Source organism: Ctenocephalides felis, unplaced genomic scaffold (assembly GCF_003426905.1).
Source record: "Ctenocephalides felis isolate EL2017-DRISC unplaced genomic scaffold, ASM342690v1 CF-g0.4_SCAFFOLD_01170, whole genome shotgun sequence".
NCBI classification, from domain to species: Eukaryota; Metazoa; Arthropoda; class Insecta; order Siphonaptera; family Pulicidae; genus Ctenocephalides; species Ctenocephalides felis.
Genome location: NW_020537324.1, coordinates 85,578,870 through 85,600,163, shown reverse-complemented (window position 1 = coordinate 85,600,163; position 21,294 = coordinate 85,578,870). Strand labels below are relative to the sequence as shown.

The 21,294-nt window shown below is 31.4% G+C and overlaps 2 protein-coding genes across 2 annotated transcripts in view; one reads left to right on the top strand and one right to left on the bottom strand.

The window, feature by feature from the left end:
* The window catches only part of LOC113367868, a 33,250-nt gene extending 15,109 nt beyond the window's left edge, over positions 1-18,141 (top strand). Inside the window, 17 exon segments of the mRNA XM_026609445.1 lie at positions 3,515-3,754; positions 4,078-4,352; positions 4,445-4,577; positions 5,197-5,382; positions 5,384-5,397; positions 5,478-5,642; positions 5,674-5,965; positions 6,108-6,238; positions 6,316-6,470; positions 6,531-6,757; positions 8,210-8,424; positions 13,109-13,491; positions 15,314-15,983; positions 16,084-17,165; positions 17,231-17,575; positions 17,643-17,830; positions 17,913-18,141. Coding sequence (XP_026465230.1) covers positions 3,515-3,754; positions 4,078-4,352; positions 4,445-4,577; positions 5,197-5,382; positions 5,384-5,397; positions 5,478-5,642; positions 5,674-5,965; positions 6,108-6,238; positions 6,316-6,470; positions 6,531-6,757; positions 8,210-8,424; positions 13,109-13,491; positions 15,314-15,983; positions 16,084-17,165; positions 17,231-17,575; positions 17,643-17,830; positions 17,913-18,116 — 4,905 coding nt within the window. The 3' untranslated portion in view covers positions 18,117-18,141.
* Positions 18,142-19,519: 1,378 nt separating this feature from the next.
* Positions 19,520-21,294, bottom strand: part of LOC113367867 — a 3,609-nt gene continuing 1,834 nt past the window's right edge. The window contains exons 2-7 of the mRNA XM_026609444.1: positions 21,273-21,286; positions 21,117-21,195; positions 20,931-21,041; positions 20,579-20,754; positions 19,904-20,511; positions 19,520-19,860 (exon numbers count right to left, since the gene is read on the bottom strand). Of these exons, the coding sequence (XP_026465229.1) occupies positions 19,520-19,860; positions 19,904-20,511; positions 20,579-20,754; positions 20,931-21,041; positions 21,117-21,195; positions 21,273-21,286 (1,329 nt within the window). The remainder of the gene's footprint in view (positions 19,861-19,903; positions 20,512-20,578; positions 20,755-20,930; positions 21,042-21,116; positions 21,196-21,272; positions 21,287-21,294) is intronic.

Sequence of the window (21,294 nt, the reverse complement as noted above, 5' to 3'; positions counted from 1 at the left end):
ATACCATATTGTTTATATATTGTTTCCGTTGATGAATTTAGTAATAATATTTTCTTTAGTAATTGTCAACATAACAAGTAACAGTTTTCATTAGAACAATGAAATGCCTCGCCCTGAATATTTCAAACAACACATATGGTTGTGAATTAAATTTATATACGAGGTTGTTCAAAAAGTACCCGGAATTACTAATAATTAAATTTCGCGGGTCTGGAGTGTCTGATTGTCAAATTTTTTTTATTGTGTTGGTATACATGCCCCTAAAGTATGATGAAATTTTCAGCTATATTCACTGTTTACTTTGTCTGTGGTAGTCGCTAAGGTTCGACGTGTTTTTTCTGAGCTCGCGATTTTTACAATGGAAGAATTGAAAAGTCAAAGAATTTGTATTAAATTTTGCGTAAAAAATGAATAAAGTGTTGCAAAGTGCAAAAATTCACAGGTATGGCTCCGTGTGACTTTTCTATTCCAAAGTTGAAGAGACCATGAAAGGACGGCGGTTTCCTCGATTGAAGAAAATCGCTGAGAGTGCTCAAGGACATATCAAAAAGTGAATATCAAGGGTGCTTCGAAATTGAAAAAACGCTGGCATAAGTGTATTATATCTGGGGGGGACTACTTTGAAGGGGACCACATTAATGTAGACGAATAAATAAATATTTTTTTGAAAAAACGAAAATTCCGGGTACTTTTTGAACCGACCGTATATATATATATATATATATATATATATATATATATATATATATATATATATTTAAATTCGTGAAAGTAATTTATACCCAGTGTTTTAAAAAGAAAAATCGCGTTGAATTACTAAACCATATTTATTAGAGATTTAGGAAACAAACTCGTTCAACATTTATTTTAAAGAAATACAATTGATAAAATAAAAATGAATCTGCGGAATATAAACAAAAAATTATGAATAATACTAATTTAATTTTTAACTTGCAGTTTTTAATGTAATTTTGAACTCAAATATATAATTAACTATATATTAAATTAAACTCATATTATTTCATCATTAATTGCATATGATTTATTAAATTACATTTGTTGTAATGTGGTCATTTGATTTAACATTTTAATTTAATAAAAATATTTTTTTATTAATATAAACTAAAAAAAATATTGATTAATAGTATTGAACTATGAATTGTTCATTACATTCAAATTTTAATCTGGTGGATTTTAATAATAGCCACAGCAAAGCGTGGCCGGTATGCTAGTTATAATAATATATATATATATATATATAATATATATATTATTCATATAAAGGGTATGTAGGATGTAGGATATTTTTAAAAGAGTGCCAATTAAAAGTTATTTATGAGGGTCAATTCTCAGACACCTTATGTTATAATAAAAACCAAATTAATACCTTCGTATACCTTTATAATAAATTAGAAAAACGAATCGAATTATAGAGAGACGATTATGAAACATATAATAAACTTAGACATACTTATATTATATATTGATATACAAATATATTAATAACATAACTAAACAGGAATAAAAATTTAAAAAATGGTATGGTGCAGTATTTAAAATTTGTTTCACAATTGAACGTTGGACTAACAAAGTCAGAATTTAAATTTATTTTCCTATTTTTATTTTTTAAGTAAGCTTTTTTATCATGTTCGGTATTACAATAAATTTAGAAAAAATAGAAAAAATACACTTCTATGCAAAATGAACTTTGATTTTAGTAATTTATACATTTCGTAGGGTGACACATTATTTTTTTAAAAATTCCTATTTTTTTGGAGCATTAAATAAGCTACTAGAAGAGATTTAAAACCTATAAAAAAATAACATACATTATGAACTATGTTAAATTTCAAACAAATCATAAAAAAATAATTTAAATTAATTTATCCGTTAGATTTAATTAATAATGTAACCATATCAGAACTCTAGTCTAGTGTATTTATAAATCAGCATATCTAACGTCCTAACGGGTTCAAAACGATTAAGATTTGATTGCTGAAATTAATTATCATTATATTTGATTTAATTAATCAATTAATATTCGCACAACACATTAAAGTGTATATATATATATATATATATATATATATATATATAATATGTCGATATATTCTTATCCCGAGTGTGGGATCCAATTGGCGCCAACGTTTAAGATTCTTGCGACATTCCAATGTGCCACAGTACTAGAAAGTTGTATTTCTTATGATTTTGTATTTATTCTCATTGAATTCTGTGTAAATTATTTAACTACCTGTATAAATAATAATTATCATATTGAAGAATTTTTCTCATTTCAAATCACATTTTGCAACTTTTCGTTTGGACTAGCTAGGGTACGAACCTTACAAAGTTGAAGAAAGAACCATAATAATGGAATCTTGTAATTATATATTATTGTTTATTAGAGTGTTTTTTGTTTATAAGATTGCATTGCATTTATTATGGGAATTTTAAAGTTGTTGTTATACTAAGGATTTTTGTTTGAATTTTCATTTTTAAATTTTCGTTTGAAGTAACACGAGTGCCAACTGTATGATGTGAAGCAAGTAATCGGGAGAATGGATTTATGAAAATTGTTATATTATAACAAACTTTGTGCTAAGTTTTAAAATGTTTTACAGCATACAATTTTTAAATTCCAAAGTTATTATTACATTAAGAATTTTATCTTAAATTTATAGTATTTACTGCATATTATTAAAATTTCAGTCATTATTATATTAGGATTATTTTATTTAATTTACATTTTTTAATTTTCCGTAGAGTAGTTATAGTAATCGGCCAAAATCGAAATTGAAAATTTTTGCATTCTTCACGTTTCAGAGGTTTCTGAACATTTTAGCATATCTCAGAAAAAATGAATGTATGTGTGTTTTGTGTGAATACAATTATGTTCACATTTTGTTTAGATTCAACCGTTTAGGAGATAAAGAGCAAAGAATGTAGAAAAAAGAATTTAAGTTTTTGAGAGCACAGATCATCGATTGATTTGATTCAAAAAACATTCGATTCTTATTGATAGGGAGATGTGCTGATTAGTTTTTGGTAGAGGCAAGTCTAGCCGTTTCAGAGATACAAAACACATTCAAAAACTGCCTCGGTATCTTCGAAATGACGGGACCTGTCTTTGCCAAAAATTAATACTTATACTCGGTATAGATTCTGATTAGAATCATTTAAGCGAAGGCAAACTTTGATATTTTTTATATTTTTTTTATATCGTAGGCCTATAATATTTTAGTATATTTTACCAGTTCTAATTTAAAACAGATTTAATACTTTTAACAAAAGAATCTCTGCAAGTAAAACGGTAATTTAAATTTATGCAAATCGGCAGTCGCGCGGATTCAACATTCAAGAATTTGTTTAACAAAAGATTCACCTCATCTCATTCTTGGAACTTATAATATTTATTGTCTCTTGACATTTGTTGTCGCAGATGTAAATCAATTAATAAATCACACAAATCGAGTTCTGAGAATTGTATTATATAACATAAACATTTATACCATAGGTTCACAATCTGTTATTATTTTTCAGTGATTATCTCCTGAGACTATCCTTATCTAATTTGTCTCTGATTGAATCCACTTGGATTCCGCCGACTGAAATTGCGACGAAAAGTTGTCTCGATAAAGGACAATCAGAAGCTTTTTGCAAAAATCATGTCAGGGTTTTATTGGAATTGGAGAACGAAGACTCCATATTGGTCTGTGGCACAAACGCCTTTTTTCCTCAATGCTGTGTGAGAAAGGTGAGTGGTAAAATAAAAATGCTTCCTTTAAAATTACTAAGTTTATTTTAGATGTTACATGTTTCGCCTTTTCTGGAGCAAGAGGAGTATTTTACATAGTTTTAACATAAAACAAAAATATAAGATGGCGCATACATAGTTATAGTAGGGGAACACTATTGCCAACATCACTAATAGTAATGGCGGGACATTTGAATTACAAATATATATAACATTACATTTGACATTACATAAAAAAATGTGACAAACAAGTTTGTCCAGCGCGAATGATAAAATCAAGTCAAACGTTTTTCATCAAAACCTTAAATCTGTTTTTTTCTTAGATAACCGATCTCAAACAAGCAGGACAATGTGCCAGGGCCGTCGGAGTTTGCCCTTATTCCCCTTTGGCCAACTCAACTGCCATTTTGATCTCCGAATCCAACAACAAACAGTTTGTTCACAACCGAGATGGATTTTTGGCAAGGGATCGTTTTGGACAACTTGACAGAGATAGCCCGAAGAAAAATTTTGGTTTTCTCGGAAAACAAATTTTGTATGCTGGGGCTACAATGGACTTCTCTGGTCAGGACGCTGCCATTTATAGGACTGATCTGTCGAATGGAAAATCAGGCAAGGGGAATAAAATTATGGGATCAAAATTAACACCAATAAAGTAGTTATTGATTAATTTTTTTGTTCAGGTTCTCTTCCATCATTAAGGACTCACCAGTACGACCCACATTGGCTGAACGACCCACAATTTGTTGGATCCTTTGAAGATGAATCTTATGTCTATTTTTTGTTCAGAGAAGTTGCAGTCGAGTACATCAATTGTGGAAAGGTAAATAAACTTAAGTATAAAGTTTTATGAAAATAAAACAGTTAATTCCATCCTGTTAAGTAGAAATTTGTTAGCATTGTTAATTTTTGTAATAGTTTAATCAAATTTTTGAAATTCAAATTTATATTCTGTAGCAATGATACCTATACGTTAATTTAGTAATTTAGAAACGTTACAAAAACGAAACTGTTACGTTCTCGCGCAATTTGGAAACGTAACAAAAACGAAACCGTTACGTTTTCGCGTAACGTAACAGGCCGTTACATTTTTGAGGCGGAAATTAACACGTCTGTGTGCCTCCTAGGTTACGTAACCGCTATGTTTGACGTAACATCTGTTACGTTATATTAACGTTTTAATTACGTTTTGTGGTTTACTGGGTTGTTTTTACATCAGTTACAATATTTTTTATTTTTAAATATAAATGTAAATATATTCACATTTATGTTTACATTTACATTTACATTTAGATTTACATTTACATTTATATTTATATTAATATTTTTTAACAATTGTTTTTGTTTCCAGGTGATTTATTATTACATTTACATTTAGATTTACATTTACATTTACATTTATATTTATATTAATATTTTTTAACAATTGTTTTTGTTTCCAGGTGATTTATTCTCGTATAGCTCGTGTGTGCAAAAATGATTCAGGAGGTCATTCGATGATGCAGAAGAATTGGTCATCATTCTTAAAAGCAAGATTGAATTGTTCAAGATCAGGAGAGCACCCATTTTATTTTAATGAAATCCAAGACATGACTTATGATGAGGAAGAAAGAGTCGTTTATGCTATTTTTTTCTACACCAGTGTTAGTAACAAATTATCTCGACCTTGAATATTATTATTGATAGATCAAAAAATGTACTAGTTTTTATTTGTTTTATTCAGGAATAGCATTGCAGGATCTGCAATATGTTCTTTCAACATGTCGGCTGTCCAAAAATCCTTCTCAGGTTCCTACAAACACCAGCCAACACCTACGAGTCAATGGGAAGCTAAAATGGACGACCATCATGAATGCGGGTAAGTAAACAATAATTCACCACAATGGCAGTAATATATATCATAATTTGTTACCTTTTAGTTCCAATAAAGTGCCCCGTTACCAACTAATGGACCATCCAGTACAACCAATTCAAAGGGATCCGCTCCACCAAGTCGAACTGGAAAGATACACCCATATGGCAATCGATAAGGTGGACACAAAACTTCATACAGGAGTCCGAATAATTTTTGTATCGAATGATAGAAATGAAATCAAGAAGATTTCCATATTGTCTCGGACAGGCAGGGCTTGTGTTATCGATGTGTTTAGGCTGGAAGAGAAAGGAGGCTTTGTTGGTGGAATTAGGGAGATGGAATTTAATAAATTTATGGTAAGATATAACGGATTTATTATGTTAATAAGGATTTAATTTTGTAACAAATGTAGCTGAATGTACTTTGTATAGCTTGCTATGAGTAATAAATCAAAAAAAAAAAAAAAAGGATTTAATAATGATTTTTTTGTTTGTTTAGAACTCTTTGTATATTTTGACAAAGACTTCAGTGTGGAGAGTACCTGTAGAACATTGCTCGAGGTTGAAAACAGAACGATCTTGTCTAGATTCGATGAACCCGTATTGTGGTTGGGATAAAACAGCTTACAGGTATTTATTGCTAATAAAAATTATTATCATAAAACCAAAGCGAAAGATTGCATGATACAAGTATTTTCCTTTATCAGTGAATCTGGTATTCGAGAAGGTGCTTGCACAAGAGCTCCAGATGCAGAGCCTCTAAATCCTTCCTGGCAACAGAATCCTGTCGGGTGCCCTCAAGACAGCAAGAGACGCCAACCACAATGGTCAGAGTGGTCGCCATGGACCAAATGTGCACAAGGTACTACATCATCTCATTCTATCTATTTCTATTTAATACTCGAAATGTTTTTCTCTCTAGCTTCTGAAAACAATATAGATTCTCTCGACTATGATGATTCCCAGCAAGATTGGTGTTTGTGTCAGACTCGTACATGTTTTGGTTCGAGTGCTTCTGCAAGAGGTGCCAATTCTTGGTCGAAAATTAGTTCGGTGCCAAGTGAGTGCTCTGGACCTAGTACTAGAATTACTAATTGCACCAGACATGGTGGATGGACTCCCTGGTCGCCTTGGTCAGCTTGCTCACAGGTATAAAATATTTACATATATATATATATGAAATCTCACATATCTCAACATCAAAATTATAAAAATTTAACATATATATATATATATATATATATATATATATATTCTAGATGACCCGACAGACGATGTCCTGTACCCATGTCTACATTCTTATATCTTATACTAATATATACCGTTTACCTAAAACTAATAATTATTGTTTTTTAAATTACTCTTCACGTTAAAATGCATGTACATTTATAATATGAGCGGTGTTAATGTAGAACTGCCTTAAATAAAATGATGATTATCAATTCCCACACCGTATTGGAAATTGAAGTTTTTTAAATGATATAACATACAAAACCATAACATAACACTGGTACTTCATGTTGGCTTAAATTAATTTAATTTTGTATTATTTATTATATCCAAAATTGCATCTTAAACTTCTCCTAATCGATATCGTGAGGCCCGAATTGTATGTATTAATCTGTACTGTCCCATTTGTCGTTATAAAGTGAAATTTTTACCAATTTTAAAAATATTGTGGAAATATTAGTAAAAGATGCAAAGAAATTATATATTGAAAAAAACTATATTGAAAATTAAATATCCGAATTTTGTGTTGGCGCCCCCTAAGGCGTGCGCTCGTATTTTTCGCATGCATCGCATTAAAGGTAGGACCGGCCCTGATTAATACTTAATTTTATATTTTAAGTGAATTAATTTATCATATCCTGTTCATATGTGTATCATTGAATCTGCCATTAATATACTGTATCTTATATTTTAATTTCTGGCACATCTCAGCTGCTTTTTGGCAATAATAATGTAGACATTTCATTTTTTTTTATTCATAATCAAAAATTTCTTATACATATTTTAATATTGTCTAGGTTCATAAGTAAATTGAAATTTTTGGCAGATGATAGTTTTCATTTATTTTCAATGCAAACAATGACATGTCGTGTTTTGCATTTTTTTCATTTATTTCTATAATATTGCACATACATCTCAGTACTTTATAATCACATACATCCTAGAAAATCTCCTTAACAAACTTCAGAAAGATTTATCAAAATCCGAATAATCGTTTAGAAGGAGTATACAGCGAATGCACGTAATTTAATATGAACTTTATATAATTGCAATAAAGTTCAAATTGACTCTACGTTTTAGTTCGAAAACGTTTGTATGAGAAAAAGAAATGGGATATTTTTAGGGTTTTCCCGACGATTATTCGATTTTTTCTCGCCATAAGAACCATCCTTGAACGAACATTTTGAAAAAAGAATTGGCCAAATTGGTCCAGGCGTTGTTGAATTATGCGCTTACCAATACATTTTGCGATTCATTTTTATATATAAGAAGATATATAGACACATAGACTCACATTTGTAGAATCTATAATTTTTGATAAATAAAATATCCTGATCTAATTAATTTGTTACCATGTGTCTTTTACCTCAGAGTTGTGGAGTGGCAGTGAAGACCCGTCGCCGTTCCTGCACAGCCCCCAGTCCGGCCCACGGGGGGCGCGTCTGCGTCGGTCCGGAGTCTCATGAAATTTATTGCACGGACAACCCGCCATGTCCCACGGAAGCCCCGACGATGGACCCTCTGGAGCACGATGACGATGAGTTAGATCGAGATTTGGAGGGTGATTCCGAAATTGGGGGTGAGAGGTGATTATTTAAGTGTCCCGAGGGGAGAAAAGATTGTATTTGTACATATGTATATATAATGTGAAAGGTGGTAATTAATTTTTTGGGTGATAAGATGAAATTGATGATAATTCTATGTTGTATTAACGGTTATTAATCTTATTAACTTATTAATCTATTAACTTTTGATCAAAACGATTATTCGTGAAGCAAAATTCTTCTAAATTTTGAGAAGTAGAATTTTTAAGTTGTATTATAATGTTTTCATCAAAAAATCCGAATCGCTAATTTTATGTTTTCTCGACGTTTCAAGCCATTCTGAAGCGAATGGACCGAATTTGGAAAAAGTATGTGTGCGTGTATATGTGTGTGTGTGAACAGATTTTTTTCAGTAAATCGACGTTTTTTCAGAAACGGCTGGAGCGATTTCAAAAATTCAAAAGCCATTCGATGCATCTCGACGAGGGCTAGCGTTTATCAATTTTCTTTGTAAAGAAACTTTTTTCGTCCACGTTTTAGCCCGCAGTTCTGAATAGATTTTGAAAATTCGAAAACCGTTCGACAGATATTGGTTGGGAATCGTGCTGATTAGTTTTTGGTAGAGATCGGCCGGGCCGTTTTCTTGTAATAAAGTGTAGAATTTTTTTTTTCGACGATTTTTATTATTATTATTTTGACGGTAGATATCATAGTCTTACATATCATACTAAAATATTAAGACCCTACAACTCGTTTAGCTTTAAAAATTTGTCAAAATTTGCAAAAATTAGTATCGTTTTTTTTTGGCATTTGTCAAAATTAGACCTTTCATCGGTGTTTGCTCAAAAACGACTAAACCGATTTCAGAAATTTAAAAACCATTTGATGTATCTCGATGAGGATTATTGTTTGTCGGTTTTGTGAGATGATCTGCCGAGCCGTTTCTTTGTAATTTGGAAAAAAGTGTTTAACGTTTCGTCCACATTTAAGCTCATTCTACCGAATCGATTTTAAAAAATCAAAAACTTGTAATTAACTGTTGAAAAAAAATTTAAGCCGATTTTTATGGAACTTTTTTTGGCGATATATATCATGGTTTTGTAGAACTTACTGAAATATTACGGCCTCACGACAAGTAGTTTAATTTTAAAAATTCATCAAAGTTTGAGAAAATGAGTAGTTTTTTTGACGTTTGTTAAAATTAAAATTAGACGATTTACTTGATGTGTGTTAATGATGTGTGATAAATCTACTCGAAATACTTTTAATCACCATAAATTAATTTATTTTTTATTGATTAAGTCGATTATTTACACCTATCGGGAAGTTCATGTAACTTGCCTCAATGCAAAATACCAATACCAACTAGTTTTAATATTAATGTCCTACAACGACAATTACAATACTTTTGCTTCATGTTTTCGTGCCTTATAAAGTCGTCTGTTTTCTCTTCGTCACCTTCAACATTTTGTAGTCTTTTAGTACTTAAATTTTTTTTCTGATGACGTCATTGAAAAAGCTTTTTTTATCCAAATTAGGTTCAATCTTGTTTCCTTTACTTACTCTCTGAAGTAATTCTTTACAAGTCACCTTGTTGACTATTTTATTTACCCCAACCCTACGAAAGTATAGGAGGTTTTTATTGGTCTTCTATAGAGTCCAGGAATCTGATCAGTACAGAGCTGTACTACAAATGGTATCAGTTACTAACTATATTGAATTTAAATATTAATAATGCATAAGATTTTTTTAATAAAATTAATTTAACTAAAACTAACTTAATAAAATAATTTGACTAAAAACTAAGACAAAAATCTGAAGTCGCAAATATTGAAGGCAAAAGAAAAAGTTTATGCATAAATTTGAAAAAATTTTAGATTTTTTTTATACTTGTATCTTGTATCTTATATATAAAAATGAATCGCAAAATGTGTTGGTAAGCGCATAACTCAGGAACGCCTAGATCAATTTGGTCAATTCTTTTTTTAAAATATTCGTTGAAGTCTAAGGATGGTTCTTACGGCGAGAAAAAATCGAATAATTACCGGGAAAACCCTAAAACCGGCCCTTTTCTTTTTCACATGCAAACGTTTTCTAACTAAAACATAGAATCAATTTGAGCTTTATTGTTATTATATAAAATTCATATTAAATTAGAAGCATGTATACTTCTTCTAAACGATTATTCGGATTTTGATAAATATTTCTGAAGTTTGTTAAGGAAAATTTCTAGGGTGTATGTGATTATAAAGTACGGGGATATTGTAGAAAAAAATGGAAAAAATTGCAAAAAACGACATGTCATTGTTTGCATTGAAAACAAATGAAAACTATCATCTGCCAAAAATTTCAATTTACTTATAAGCCTAGACAATATTAGAATATATATATATATATATATATATATATATATATATATATATATATATATATATATACAGTAGAACCTCCTTATTCGCGACTCCTTCATTCGCGTTTTCGCTATTCGCGGCCAAAAAAATTGCGACCCGATACCTTTATTCGCGGCTAAAAATTTTGTTATTCGCGGATTCCAGTGTTTATGAAATACAATATCTTCTGTAAATGCCGTCTTTTTGACCTATATAATTGCGTTGCCTTCGGCGTCCTATCAGTTATCAGCGTTTTTGATCAAGTTTTGATCAACAAACAGGAAATGAATGAATCAATCACATATGCATGCTTTATTTCTTCATTTTCTCATTTGTAGCAAATATTGTGATCGAGTAACACGTGCTAACAGACCTTTTCCTCTATATAATTAATAATAATAATTAAAATAACTAACATTGAAATTAAAATTAAATTAATATAGCAATAAATAAAAATTAAATTAACATGTCAACTAAAAAAAGTTGGGCAAGAAAAAAGTCAGTGTTGTCCTTAAAATTAAGATAGAAATACTTGATCGTTTACGCCTTAAAGTCTTTCGCATCCATATCGGGCTGATATAATGTTATATTATAATGAATCTATCGTACGATCGATAAAAAAATCGGAAGATAAAATAAGATTATCTCAGTGAAGGTTTAAAGATGACAAATGATCTGTGTGATTTTTTTAAGAACATTGATCAATATATGGAGAGAAGTATTCTCTTTAAAAGGCAAATTTCAGATGAGACTGCCGTTTATCAGTCTGAATTTAAAGACACTTTCGAAACATAGTAAGCAAGAAAAAATTACAAAGTTTTTTAAATCTTTGCCTATTTCTATACAAAAAGGATCAAAATGTTTAACTCATAATATAACTAATCAAATAAATTTATATAGTTTTAATATTTATTTATATAAATAATAATATAGTTTTATATATATATACTTTTCATTATTTTGTCACCTTGGAACGTATACCTTACATCCTATATAAAATGCCATCCTGTATTTGCGGATTTTTCATTATTTGCGGATTATTTGTCATCTTGGAACGTATTTCCGTAATCCCATACAAAATGCCATCCTGTATTTGCGGATTCTTTATTCGCGGCATTTTTGCGGAACGTATCCCCCGCGAATAAGGAGGTTCTACTGTATTAAATTCATGATTATGAATAAGAGATAATGTACTAGTTTCAATATTCAAGAAATAAATGGACTTATGAACTTAAAATAAATTTATGATTATGACTAAGAAAAATAAAATGTCTATATTATTATTGCCAAAAAGCAGCTGAGATGTAGCAGAAATTAAAATAATATAAGATACAGTATATGTATGGCAGATTGAATGATACACATATGAACAGGATATGACAAATTAATTCACTTAAAATTTGAAATTAAGTATTAATCAGCGCCGGTCCTACCTTTAATGCGATGCATGCGAAAAATACGAGCGCACGCCTTAGGGGGCACCAACACAAGATTCGGATATTAAATTTTTAATATATAATTTCTTTACATTTTTTACTAATCTTTCCACAATGTTTTTAAAATTCGTAAAAACTTCACTTTATAACAACAAATGGGAAGTAAAGATGAATACATACAATTCGGCCCTCACGATATCGATTAGGAGGAGTTTAAGATGCAATTTTTGATATCTTAAATAATAAAAATTCAATTAATTTAATCCAACATGAAGTACCAGTATTATATTATGGTTATGGTTATGTTATACCGTGGAAAAGACTTCAATTTCCAATATAATTGTGTGGGAATTGAGACTCATGATTTTATTTAAAGCAGTTCTACATTTAACATCGCTCATATTATAAATGTATATGCATTTTGGCGTGAAGAGTAATTTAAAAAACAACAATTATTATTTTTAGGTAAACGGTAAATATTAGTATATTATATTAAAAAATTGTAGACATGGGTACAGGTAAAAATTGTCGAAAATCGAAAATCATGATTTTTCAAATAGAATGTTGTTTTAAGCAAAATAAAGATAAAATAGATATTTTATATTACGGGTCTATAAACGTATAAGTTGGTTGCAGTCAAGTGCCTTTTGGAGGTTAGGTTTTATGTGTAAAACGCCTGATCGCACAGAAAATACACAACTTTTTGATAGTTATTCAATTTACATTATATAGTATATATATAATTCGAACGTCTGTCGGGTCATCAAGTATCTTATAAAAAAGGTTACTAAAAAAATTTAAACAAATTACATTTCAACAAGGGCTTCAGATTTTTGTCAACGTCTACACCAAAAATAAATCACACCACATATAATTATAATTCTTATTTCTTTTCCTCAGTTCTTGGTCCGCATGGTCGGCCTGGTCGTCATGCTCGGCACAATGTTCCGGAGGATTTCGAGTACGACGACGAGTTTGCACCACCACATTTCCATCATCATCATCATCCGGATCATCTTCCGGATCATCTTCCGGATTACTACGACGAAGACAACACCAATCAGCGTCTTCCAGAGACCTACACCCACACCCACACACACGTACACATGCACACGCACGTGCACAGACACACGCACACGCACATACACGACCACACACACGTACACCTTCTGAGGACGTGGACGACGATCAGGACGGGGACGACAGGAGGAGGAGGAGGAGAGAGAGATTGGTGCCGGTGACGTTGACGCCTACCAGGGTGTTGACCACGGTCATGGGGGAAGGTAAGATTGATAATTGACATAGGATTTAAGTGTATAATTAACTTGCCGAAGGAGAAGTTAATGCTTTCATAAAAAAATCCGACTCGCTAATTTTGTTTTCTCGACGTTTCAAGCCATTCTGAATCGAATGAGACCAAATTTAATACAAAAGGATGTGTGTGTGTGTGTGTGTGCAAATCAGATTTTGGTCTACATTTCAACATGAAAACTAATATCATTATTAACTTCCCGTAGGGTAAGTTATAGTAATCGCAAAAAAATCGAAAATGAAAATTTTTATATATCTTTACGTTTCAGAGGTTTCTGAACATTTTGGCATACCTTAGAAAAAAATGATGTATGTGTGTGTGTGTGGTGTGTGTTGTGTGTGTATGTATGTGCGGATACAAATTTTCGTCGACGATCTCGGGAGCACACGGATGAAGCGATTTGAACAATTCAAAAAACATTCGATTCGTATTGATAAGGAGACGTGCTGATTAGTTTTTGGCGAAGGTAGGTCTAGCCGTTCCGAAGATACGAGGCAAAAAGTGCCAAAAACGGTAACTCATTGTTTAAGAGAACGGAGCGTGCGATTCAAAAAACATTTAGCTTGTATTGACAAGATGAAGAACTGATCAAATTTTCATGAAGGCAGGTCTAGCGGTTTCGGAGATCTAGTGAAAAAGTAAAAAAAAAATGCCAGTTAGCGGTCAAAAATGAGCATTAGGCATATGCACATCAAATTATCACATATTTTATAGAGATTTTAACAATAAGTATAAATTTTGTTTACATTCCTATGGGTTCCGTACCAATGTTTACGCGTTAGACGGCGACGCGGCGCTTACGCGCTTCGATATTCCATCTCTATGCAATTAAAGCAGTACGATTGCTTTGAAAAAAAGTTCAGAATTTCCAAAATAAAGAATGTGTTATTTTTTTTTAAAGAGTCTTACTTTTTTTTAAAAAATAAGTAAATTTTTGTCAAAAATTGATAGTTTCTCAAAAATCTAATTTTTTCAGAGTAATTTTTTTTCAAAAATGTTAATCTTTTTAAAAAAAAAAAAATTTGGTACGGAAAGTTCCTGCAATTTGCCTTAAGGCACGATGCCATGCGCCCCCGCTAGTTGAATTATTCAAATCGCTTCATCCGTGTTCCCGAAATCGTCGACGAAAATTTGTATCCGAACACACACACACACACACGCAAACACACACACATACATCCATTTTTTCTAAGGTATACCAAAATATTCAGAAACCTCTGAAACGTAAAGATACATATATAAAAATTTTCATTTTCGATTTTTTTGCGATTACTATAACTTAAGGGAGTTAAAAATCAAAATTTTCAAAAGAAATACAAAGATTCCAAAAATTCAAATTTTCGAAATTTTACATCATTTTCAAAAAAAAATTAAATTTGAAAAATTAATAAAAAAATGATTTACCAAAGTTTGAGAATATTTCGAAAATGAAAAAAAAAATTTTAATTTTCAAAAATTTACAAATTCTCGAAATATTTAAAAAAAAACGTTTTTTTTTAAATTCCAAAAAATTTTAAACTCTGAAAAAATGTCAAAATTTTGAAAAAAAAATTCGAAATTATCAAAAAAAATCTAAATTATCAAAAAATTTCTAAATTATCAAAAAAATCTAATCTAAAAAAAATGGACTCTTGTAAACGTACACACATAAATTTTTTATAAAATACGCTCATCGCGCAATTTAAAAAGCACTTATAAATTTACAATTTGTATTTATAATAAATAGTCTATTTGAAATTCTTTAAACCAATTATTGATTATTTTGGTGGTTCATACTTATGTAATTGTTGCAGGTTCCACGAGTCTGGTGTTGATGTTCAACAAGACAGGTCAAGACGATATGATTCTCACATCCTCGATTATTCCAACAATGAGCATTATGACAAGCCTGGCACCAGAAACTTTGTTACCAAGTCTGGCACCAGAAACTTTGTTACCAAGTCTGGCACCAGAAACTTTGTTACCAAGTCTGACACCAGAAACTTTGTTACCAAGTCTGACACCAGAAAGTATATTACCAACACCAAGTTCGACCCCAAGTCTGTCATCAACAATGGAGGTACCTCTGGAGTTGGACATGTACGAGCTAACATTCCTTCCGGAGACAGAGTCTTCAAGCCAGAGCAATTTGATACCATCGAGCACCGAGGAAGACACCACAATAACAATAAAGATGACGAGGACTTTAACGTTGACCAGGACAAGCACAAGAACAAGAAGCCACACAGAGACTTTACCACTGGAGTTGAAACCAACAGCCTCGATGAACCAGGAGAGTTCAATTCCGGAGGAAGACAGTACAACAACTTTGACATCAACAGTGAGATTGACGAGAACGTTGACTCAGAGCTTGGTACCAAGTACAACACCAATTTTGGAACAAAACACGTCCATCATACTGGCTACAAGCATGGGAGAAGACAGCACAACCACAACAACCTTGACGTCGACCAGGACGTTGAGGTTGACGAAGACACTGACTCGTCAGAACGTGGAAACATTAACATCAAGTCTGGAACCACTAAACACACCATTTTGGAGCAAAACACATCGATCTTATTAGCTCCAAGCATGGAAGCAGACAGCACAACCACAACAACGTTGACGTCAACCAGGACGTTGAGGTTGACAAAGACACTGACTCGTCAGAATACAGTAACACTGACTTCCAGTCTGGAACCAAGTACAGCACTAATTCTGGAGCGAAACACATCAGTCCAAGCTTGGAAGAAAACAGTACGACTACATTGACATCAACAAGAACAGTCAGGTTGACCAGGACGCTGACTCGTCAAAATACAGTAACATTGACTTCAAGTCTGGAACCAAGTACGACAGCAATTTTAGAGCAAAGCACATCGAGTCCGAGTCTGGAAGAAAACAGTACGACAACAGTAACATCAACAAGAACCTTAAGGCTTACAAGAACATTAACTCGCTTGAACACAGTAACCTTAACATCCAGTTTGGAGCAAAACACATCGAGTACTCAGATTCCAGAAATAGACAGCACGTCAACATCAACAAGAACAGTAACACTAACTCGAACAAGTACTCGAAGACACACAGTGACTTTACCACTGGAGTTGAAACCAACAATAATTTCAACACCAATAGTAAACCAGGAAACTTCCAATAATCAAGGAAGATATGTCCAGCAACTTGATCTTGCGTCTGGCAAGGACTCTAAGAGTCCAGGACAACAATATACAACCGACAAGGGTTTAAAATATTCTACAACTAACACTAATTCTAGAACAGGTGTCGGGAATACTAACAAAGCAGATTTACAATTAGTCAATAATAAAAATCATGATATAAAATATTTGAATGCAAGACAAGATGACTTTACCAGTAAACAAGTACATCAGTTTTTCCAATCCGAGCAATATCCGGATTATGAATTCCTGGACGATTTTGAGGATGATACATCGAGACGTGTGAGATCCAAAAGATCTTTTAATGATGACATTGGTGATGATGATGAAACGTTGTCGAGACAACATCGACATGCCAAACGTAAACATAGCAGCAGCAAAAACTTGTGTATTGGGAATGATGTTGAGTACGAGGTTTGCAATGAGCATCCTTGCCAGATGCACAGGAAGTACAGCGCCTGGACGCAATGGTTTCCTGTCAAAAATGGTAAGCAAGATAATTAATTCTCTCCTCATTCATTAGAGTTCTAACATATTATTTTTTTGCTTTAGAATCTGGTTCAATTTCCGAGTTGCACAGATTCCGGTACATGTGTTCAGCCCCAGTGGCTGCTGCGTCCAGGATCAAATTCTCAATGAGGGAAGAAAGACGAGTCCGAGATATTTCTAGAGATCGTTTCGATTTCGATAATGATGATAACGATTTCGATCTTGTCTCGGATATTGAGGGCGATTCAGATTTTGATAACAAAGGAGACAAGGATCGGAGAGAGGATGGACTGATTTTGGATAAAAAGATGGAAAGGGATAAGAGGGTTAATCTGGTGGAGGAAGGAGCGAGTAGATATCAGGAGTGCGAAGAGAAGTCTACGATTTTGAGAGCAAGTGCAATGATAGGTAAAATAAAATAATAATTTGTTATTAATTTCTATATATAAATGTAATATTATTATTATTATTTTAGTGGCCTTGTCGAGTGCAGGAGCATTTCTTTTGGGAGCCACTTGTACTGGAGGCATAATTCTTTACAAACTGAGAAGAGGAGGTCTCGATGTTTACTCTAAGAGAAGAGTTCGAGTACCTTCTTCACCTCATTATGTAACACAACCAACGACCAAGCAAAATTCTTACGTCAGTGTACCACTTAGAGAAGTAATAATATATAAATAATATAATAAATAGGAATTTGGAATTGATTGAAATATAATTTACAATATATTGTTTTTTACCTCAGGTGTCTGTTAAAAGACAGTCAAGTTTCTCTGGTCGTGGAAACACTCTTCACAAGTCGAATAATATTTCGAGCAACCAATGTCCAACACCCAAGCTTTATCCAAAAGCAATTTGCTCAGAATTGAATTCGACGTTGAAAAGAGGTAGCAGCAGTGGTAATTCGGATAATATTATGAATAACAGGGATCAGGATAAGTTTTATTAATGAAATCATTAAGTGTTGACAAGAGAGGCACTCAGTTAAGTATTGATTCAAAATCCGTGTACTACTACTCATGGATTTATTTTCAAAGTTTTTATTAACATATAAAAGCTACATCAATTTGCAATCAACTGATTGCTTAAAATGTTGTAGCTTTACCAGAGTATTGTTTCGATATGTATATACATATGTTGATGAGTAGCTCATATTGAGCATAATGTTGTATTTATAAATTTAAAACTTGTTATAAGAATGAACTGCTTAATTTTTCTAAATATTCAAAATGAAATTGCCATATTGAAATAATACTAAGCTACTTATTAATTATCTAATGAAGAAAGAAATACCTAAAATAACTTAATTGACAAATGCTTTATAGTTAAGACTTGATTCAAACGATAGTCATTTTAAATATAAATGTCTTCATTTAAAGATTATAAATCGTGATTTTATATATAAATATATATGTAAACTGTTTATAGATCAAAAAAAATCTAATTAAACAGTTGCTTTGATAATATTTTAAATAATTATGACAAATAAGAGGCATGTTAATGTTTAGTTGATCTCTTATAAAAATATTGTTGGTTACATATTAATTATATTTTAAGACTTTCTCAAATAAATGGGACCTTCCCTATATAAAGACAATAATGAAAGAATTGTTCATGTTTTAAAGATAGTTTATTTAGTATAAATATATTGTAGCGTTCTTGTATATATATTTGTAAGTTTTTATAAAAAATTAAAAATATGAATTTATTAAATATGGTTTTTATTTACAGTAAGCCAACACTTAGGGTTCTTTTATTTCAGCCCTAGTAATAGTGGAATTATCAGAAGAAATCAGTTTAGGTGATATAACTACAGTAAGAAATCATGGTTTATAATTAATAAGTGCATTAGTAAAATTTTGGTAAAACTCGGAAGCCAAATAAGCCCCTTGAAAAAGTTTTACAAATAAGCAATTTAGTTACTCGAGGAACCAGAAGCAGCACAAGTCTTTAAAATTAACTGTAAGTTTTAGTTACACTATTCTTTTGTACGAAATATTTTTTATTTTATTTTTATTAAAAATATAAACAATTATTACTGAATACATATGTATTCAGACAGACAATAACAAAGTAAATGTTTGTGTTTAAAGATAAATTATTTATTAAATATATTATGTATAATTATTTATACAATATTGTATATATATATATTTAAGTTTCTATATAAAATTAAAAACATGTATTTATAAATATGGGGCTTTATACACATTGATTTTTCCATAAACTTTCAGCAATACAAAGGACAACGTGTATTTGGTCTAAATATTATTAATTTGTCTATTATTATTTTATTTATTGTTAAATTAAAGCTATTAATATAAATTTTGGTTCAGTTTCTTAATATTAAATTTAAATAACGATATCATGGCCAACTCTTTCGATTTCTCTTAAAATAAATAACATGTCGTTATAAGTCGGAGGCGGATGGCACGTGTTGACTATGCGGAAGGCGTTCACCTTTTTCGTCACCAGGGATTCCTGACAGGTGCAATTTACACCATTTTCAGTCAAATCTGAAACTAAATTATCCTTCGGTAAAGAATTCATGATATTTAGTTGATTTAAACTGTTAAAAGTTGAGCTTTTAGTGTCCTGGGCTTTATCTTGGAGCACCCTGTTCAATTTGTTGTCACTGTTACCAACATCTGAAAATCCATTTTGAACATCAAGATTTAAAATGTTTTCAGATTCTTGGAGTGCAGTTTCTTTATCACCAAAAACCGTTTTGCAAACGCGTTTGTTCATTATTTTGTATATTTAACACATTAATAATATGTATTTGTTGATCGCCATTTTCTTCGACTGTCAAATCAGTTTGTGTTAAACCGTCATGGCTGACAGTTTGTTTGAGTTCGTCTTCGTTTTCATGAAATTTTCCATTAGTTTTCGTGTTTAAATCCTTAATATAATCTAAATCATCGTTTATTATTTTGCCATTAGTTAAATGTGAATCAGTTATCCTAATTTCCGGTATTTTAGTATCAAAAATATCAACGTTCTTTGTAGTGTCTATTAGTACATTTTGCACAATAATTTCACGTCGATTTGCAGCAAAATTATTATTAAAACATTTATTCACACCTATGCCCTTAATATCTGTACTTTTTATATAATTCTGTGTGTTAATATACTTCGGACAACTACTTTTATGTTTGAGGTTATGTTGTGAGTGTTTTTCGGGTTTGGACGTGCTCCTTTGTATTTTTGCGGGCAAGGGGGCGTATCCTATCATCAAAGTTCCATTCATAACTAATTTCTTTTTGATAATTGATGTAACTCTGTGAATTTTGTCCCAGAACTCTTCTGTTCGCTCTTGGTCTCTCATTGATTCAGGGACATACCTAGAGTAAAAAAATAGGCAAGAAATAATTATATATATAAATACAAATATATCTTTATCTCCCTTACCAGAAACAGACATTCGTGCATTTATTTTGCTCCCCTTCAGACACAGGAATGTATCCAGGCCTTGTCCTGACTCTTTCTCGTAAATATTGACAACATTCCATACAATTGTCCACACGTTCACTCAAGGATTCCTCACCTCTTGCCAACCACATCAAGAGCAATTTAAAAGCATCAGTCTAATGAGATAAAAAAAATTAATAATATTTCTTAATCTTAAGGAATGTACTATAAAAATATTTATCAAAGTCACTTATTCGAAATTATTATTCGAACTTCCTTAACTAGTTTAGGAAATTTAGACAAAGTGCTGACTTATAAAATGATTAAGTAAGTAATTTATAGTTATTATTACCTTTCTTCCACATTGTATGGTCATATCACCAGTATCGTAGCTCACATCATAATATTTATCGGGTTGAAACAGGTAATCAGCACCCAAACTGTTACATTTATGCAATAAGCCCTAAAATATATAAAAACTATAACAATATTCTTTACCATTTCTATATTACCATTTCGATTTATTATTAACACTAACCTTTTTCTTGACCAGGAGCATGGAGCATTGCAAGGGGGCACCAAGCATCTTGTGCGGGTTCCAGGATATTGAATCGGCTCTAAGGTAAATATAATTATAATGATTAATTATTTATAGTGTTATAAGTGTTAATGTTTATTTGTAAGTATAAAGTACCTTTCGATTCCTTTCAATAGAA